The sequence below is a fragment of the Asparagus officinalis genome, chromosome 4, assembly GCF_001876935.1.
Source record: "Asparagus officinalis chromosome 4, Aspof.V1, whole genome shotgun sequence".
In the NCBI taxonomy this organism is placed as follows: Eukaryota; Viridiplantae; Streptophyta; class Magnoliopsida; order Asparagales; family Asparagaceae; genus Asparagus; species Asparagus officinalis.
The window spans coordinates 69804195-69810843 of NC_033797.1; the positions used below are offsets into that span (position 1 = coordinate 69804195).

The following is a 6649-nucleotide window of genomic DNA, read 5'->3' on the forward strand; positions in this document are numbered from 1 at the left end:
CGCCATTTCGCCCCCAAATCGATCATTGCTACTTTCAAATATCAAAACTCCTCCAATTGCTTCCTCCCCTCATCGTCATCGAGCACCAAGGCCGATGCTATCTTTGTCGTCATTGAGCACTGAGTCCCCACCCCCGCCTCCTCGTCCTCCCATGTCGTCGAACATCGCGACCAGCAAACACTATATAGCTTGTCATCATATACCGAGTCCGACAAATTAACGCCTCATCCTCCTCGTGCTCCTCGTCGAACATCGCATCCTCCACACTCTTGTCTTGCACCACCGCGGCTCCGACAGCCGCCATCGACCACCTAATTTGATCATCTAACGTGTAAGTACTCCCTTCTCTCTCCTCATAACCCTAACCCCAAATTTGACCATTTAACCATAGTTTTTTCTCCTCCAACAGTAAATTGATCCCGACAAATTTATATGTTTGTCTACTGATAAGATTATCATTATTTTTTGGTTTAGATCTAATGTTGATACACTTATATGTCTGAGGAAATTTTTTTATTAATTTGATTTGTGGATGTCTGAGGAGATCATATTTGTAAAAACTTGCATAAAACTAAAAACCAAATAATTAGGCAAATCTAAAATAGCCAGATACCACATTCATCAAGAGTATGTCAGTATTCACTTAATAAGAATTATATATGGTTCGAGCAATTACGTGGTTTTAAGTTATAGTATCAGTTCAACAATATTTTTATGATTTTAGCTGTTCAGGTTCACTCTTCCTTAGTGCATATATATGCTTCATATGTTTAGCGTGTCATGCACGTGAATTAATGTTGGTCACTTACATGTGTTACAGACCTGTAGGCAGTTGACTGCAGGTATTCGGTACAAGATCTACTAGTTTCTACCGTAAGCTGAATTACAGGTCTCTTTTAGTTTTGGTGTTGATGTACATGCCATTATAGTTTCTGTACATTTCATAAGTATGCTGATACACTTGCAACACCTCTAAGGACATCTTTTTGTAATCGGTTCCCTTGGACTTGGTAGCGTTGTCATCGGCAAGTTACTTAAATCGCCATTTCTTGCAGGATAGTCTTTCACCTTTAACTAATTAGGAACTAATAATCAGTGGGAACGTTCTTCAAAAGCTACAAAATCAACTAATTATTTATGGAGTTAACGTGGTAATTGATCTATGGGTTCATTGCATATACTCTCACCTACTAAGATGATGTAGCCAATTATATCCCCCTAAATCTTTTCTTACCGCATACGCCTCATGGATCTCAGACAATGTTACCCTTCCGCAATCATTTGGATGACCATTAACTAGTAAGCTACTATTTAGCTAATAAGGAGGTGGGGAATAAATGCAACGTAATTAAGAAGCGTGGGTGGGAATAAATGCAATCTCGCTACTGTAGAAAGAATGGTTGGATCATCATAAAAGCATGAATTTGAATCATAAACGCTTATCAAGAAAGAAAGAAAATTAAAGAACCTTGCAAAGGAATTTCTTCCTCTTCTTTCTCATCTTCTCCTGTTAAGAAATCAAGAGAGGGATTACAATGAATGGGAGCTGAGTTAGATGTCAGAATAGTTTTTTTATACTTTGACATGAAACTTTTATTTAAAAATGTCTCTCAAATTTTTACTATATTTTTGGGCGGTATACAGGTACAACAATGCGCAATTTTATTTGAGTTTCAAATTCATATAATATAAATTGATAATGTATTTGGGGACACACACACACCGCCCCGGTTGACACCGGATATTGAGACGTAGGCAATAATGTAGAACGGATGTCAAGTTGCTGTGTACAGGCTGGTAGGAAGAAGGCTCCACGGAAAATACTGGTGTACAATTATTAGTATTTCTTGAGGTTTATATCAGGAGATTGGATTTAGATCTCTTCAATGTTAAGACCATTATTTTTAATCACAACCATTAATTATCTTAGTAGATGATTATTACTAATTCTAAATTTAGCATTTATCATGCTCTATAAATTTACTCATTCTTATTTTGCACTCAAGCAGAATAATCACAAACATCCACTAAATAATAGACAAAGGAGATCGATGTAGTGATCTGCCCACTACCTATTGGTAGTGGAGAGGATTCGAACCCAAGAGATTACCTCAGACTTTGACTGGTTGATTATGGGAAACAATTGGTCATTGCCGTTTGGATTTGATGTGAAGAAAGGGGAGAGTGGGTGCATGTAGAAAGAACAGGGGCATTGCGGTTACTAGAGGAAAATAAGCACGCTTGTGGCATAAGTAGCTTGCACACCGCACACGCTATATTAAACTCAACTTAAAGCTATAATCTTTACTTCAAACAATGATTTTCGATCTTATCACCTCACCTCACCTCACGTTCCCTTCTACTGGATCATGCCTAATCGTTGAGTGTTAATTCCCCCCAAATTAAACAGCTAATCAAGGACAGGAAGTTTATTCTTCCTTCTCTTTTTATAATTTAAGATTTCAGAACGTTTGACTCAGCACCAATCATCCATTCCAACTACATAACACAATAGCAAGCAGTACGTACGTATGTCGAGGGATAAGCATCTAGAAACTAGCAAGTCAGAAATTATGGGGAGCAGCGGGAAGCGGCTGAGATCAAAATCAACAACCGTGCTCTCTCCCCTCCTGCTTCTCCTCCTCCTCCAAATCCATCAAACCCTAACCCTAGCTACCAATGAGACTAGCCCTAAGGTGCCAGCCCTCATAGTGTTTGGAGACTCAGTTGTGGATCCAGGCAACAACAACGCAATCATCACTACAACCAGGTGCAACTTCCCGCCATACGGCAAGGATTTTGTTGGCCATCGGGCCACAGGAAGGTTCAGCAACGGGAAGACTCCCTCCGACCTCTTTGGTAAGTATCCTACATCTCTTCCAAGTATGTAAAGATATTCCCCTGATGTTAATCCTGACACGAGCTAGCCTCTCAGATTGTTCCCATATTAATGTTCACTTGGGATGTATAACTCCTACCCTAATCGAACTAAAAAGCTAACAACCAGTTTTGATAAGCCCTCTCGATAACATGCTAACCTCTCAGTAGGTCCAGCCACTTTATGTATATAACGTGTAATGTAGAAACGTTCGATAAGGGGCACGATTCAAGAATTTGAATTTCACTGACATAGCGTACTAAAATTCCAGCATCTCAACTGGGGATAAAGGAGTACTTACCAGCATATCTCGGGACGAAATTGAGTCGCGAGGACCTCCTCACTGGTGTAAACTTCGCATCTGGCGGCTCTGGATATGATCCCCAAACTGCCCGTTTAGTGGTGAAACTTCTAACCCTCATAAACCATAGAAACTTATTTTCCGAGATTTCATAAAATCCTCAGTTGGATATTTGTTGTTGCATGCAGTCAGTTTTAAGTGCGACTGATCAGCTAAACCTATTCAAAGAATACAAGGAGAAGCTGAAGATCATTGCAGGAGAAGAAAGAGCAGCAGACATCATCACGAAGAGTATATATCTCGTTGTCTTGGGAACTAATGACTTATCAACCACTTATTTTACCATGCCACTTCGAAAATTGGAGTATGATCTTCCTTCTTACATCAAATTTGTGGTACAACAAGCTTCCAGCTTTTATCAGGTACATCTATCCATTTAGTTTGTGTTTCAGACTCCACAAGGTAGCTTTTGATAAAAATTTTGGGTTTTTCTTTTTACGATATTAACGCCCCAAATCCTTCACATTCTGAAATTAGCCCCCAAAATCTTGATATTTTGAGATTAGTCCCCCAAAATCTTTTATATGTTTTGAAATTAGTCCTTCTAGTTAGCAACTAGTTAAAATATTTGGGCGACTGATTTCGCAATTTTTTTTTGTCAATGAAAAAGCTTTTATTCATTTACCAATATGAGAATTATGTACTTCAAGATTTCTCAAAATTGAGAAAGGCAACCTGAAAACAGATATCAATGTGTACAACTACATGTACATGTTTTACAATGTAAGAATCCAAGCTTCTTTTTCAGCTAAAGTAGGAGAGTTGGGAAGAATTGTCATAATATCAACTTTGATACTTTTAACCAGAAGCTCCACATATCTGTGCTTTTGCTAGAATATCCTCATATTCCGTTCATTCCAAATTGAGTAAATAGCAGCTGATAGAGCCATCTTTTTATTTTTTTGTTTAAAACCCTTCCCTCTAAGCCTTGAACAAAACCAGTCCATCAGTAAATCCCAATTACATGTCTTCCAAGAGAATTGAAGTCAGTCCATGATGCAATTCCACACATCCCTTGAATAGGAACACACAAAAAATAGATGGTTTCTGCTCTCCAAATATGCACCAGTGCATAATGTGCATTGATTTGTATTTATGATACCTCTCCTTAACAATCTATCCTGAGTTAGCAGCCTGTTATTTACAGCCAACCAACTGATAAACAATTTCGCAATATTTAAAAGATCTAAAAGACTAATTTTTAAAGGGAAATTTGTGTTAATGCCCAAAAGTAATAACCTCATGTGACCCGACCCCTTCACTTTTTCCATTATGGTTTAGCCCCAAAAAGTATCACATCATGTGATTCACCCCTTTTTCATGTGATTCAGCCCTTTACTCTATGCCAACAAAGCATAAAGAGAAAGAAACAAATATAAAAGCTAAAAATATCCTTATTTCCTCCTCTCTTTTCCTTCTCTCTAGATTTAAGTCTGCTCCTCCTTTCTCCTCTCTTTTTTGTTGGCCTCTTTGTTTTGATGATGTTTAACAAATAATTTACCACTAATGTTGTTTGTCTAGTGTTGGTATATTTCTATTTATTATAGACAAACAACGAGTTGGAGGATGGATGGAATCGAGCCTTAACGATCATATCCAATGGAGGTTGGCGGAGTTGTGGAGTGAAGCAACGTCAATTCAAGTTAAAGATCAAGTTCAAGCTTCATCCGTAAGTGTACCAAGTCGAGCTTATTGAAGATCAAGATCTAGCTTGGGTAACTTACTTTAGGTTTTATATTATGTGTGTTAGTACCTTAAGCTCAATTATCTATACACACACATTTATTGGTTTCTTCGTGTATGGAAATTCAATTTGAGAAATTCTTTTTCTAACATGTTTGTTTTCATGTTTATAAATATTTCGTAAAGTTTCATCAAGTTTGGAATTGATTTGTTATGTTTAATGAAATTTACAAAATCATGTTTTTCGTTTGTGCATGTTCGTGCATGTTTTACAAAACAGATGAGTTTTCATAAATAGGAAGTGATATTCAAGAAATTCTTTCTTTTACATGTTTATCTACATGTTTAGAAACTTTTCACAAAATTTTACTATTTTTAGAATTGATTTACTATGCCCAATTGATTTTATAAAATCGTGTATGTTAACAGTTTTTCAGAAACTGTAAATTTGTGTTCAAATATTTATTTCTCTCAACTGGGAAAATATTTTTCAGAAATTATTTCTCTGACATGTTATTCTACATGTCTAGAACATTCTCACAAAATTTCATAATTTTTAGAGTTCATTTACTATTTTAAATTGATTTTACAAAATAGCTGCGCACTGCTACAGTAACTCCGGTCGACCGGCACGGTCGATCGGTCGACCATACCGGTCGACCGAAGTTACTGTAGCAGCCGACCGTTGCTACAGTAACAGCTAGTTCTGTTTTTTGTTTATTTTAAATGTTTTGGGGTGTTTTTCTTGGTTTTTGGACTTGTTTCATGAGCCTATATATACCCCATGCCCTCATACTTCTAAGAGGACTCAAGAAATGTTTTAAACAAGTTTAAAGAGTTTTAAACAAGGGTTTAAGTGTGTTTTAGTGTTTGTTTGGTTTGAAGATTGTTTTCACAAGTGAAGGAGATCATCTTCTTGTTTGGGCTCCAATCTCCATCTCTCCATCTTGTCATCTATTGGAGAAGTTTTCTAAACTCTATCTAGCTTTACATTTGTTTAGTTATTTAATTATCATTCTTTAAAGCTAGTTTCTATATTGAGTTTAGATTTGATTATATTATCTCATTGTTACACACACCCACTTGAGCTTATTGTATTTGCATACATAGTATATTAGGGTTGTGAGAGATTGTAACATTGAGTTTGTGCTTAATTGAGTTCTCATCTATTGTAGAGAACAAATTTATATTTGTTACATTGTGAGTGGTGTAAGGTTTTCGGTGAGCTAGAAAACCGAGTGTGTTGTGAAGTTTTCGGTGAACTAGAAAACCGAGTGTGAGGAGTGACGTTGTTCGGTGAGCGTTGAAAACCGACACTGTGAGGTGTAAACGTTATTCGGGTGAGCGTAGAAAACCCGGTTGTGATAGTGGATTTCTCCCCGGGAGTGGGGAGCGGAGACGTAGGACGGAAGGTCCGAACTCCGTGATCATATAGTGTGTTTGAGTGTGCTTTGGCGTTCATTTATATTTATGTTCATATCTTATATCGCCATTGTCCATAGCTCATTATTTATATGATCCACTATCTAGTTCATATTGTTTACCCCTTGTGTTAGTTTATATATCCTTATCATATATTGCTTATATCTCTTTGCTAGGATATTTCTTGTTGTTCATATTGCTTATCCTAGCTCATATAACTTGTTGTATTTCATACTTGCTAGGATAACTTGTTAATTAGTTTTAATTAGCATTTAAATCGGATTAGATTAGCATAAGACCCTAAT

At 36.9% G+C, this 6649-nt stretch overlaps 1 protein-coding gene across 1 annotated transcript in view; it reads left to right on the forward strand.

The window, feature by feature from the left end:
- Nucleotides 1898-6649, forward strand: part of LOC109838889 — a 19817-nt gene continuing 15065 nt past the window's right edge. The window contains exons 1-3 of the mRNA XM_020407319.1: nt 1898-2859; nt 3150-3280; nt 3368-3618. Of these exons, the coding sequence (XP_020262908.1) occupies nt 2532-2859; nt 3150-3280; nt 3368-3618 (710 nt within the window). The 5' untranslated portion in view covers nt 1898-2531. The remainder of the gene's footprint in view (nt 2860-3149; nt 3281-3367; nt 3619-6649) is intronic.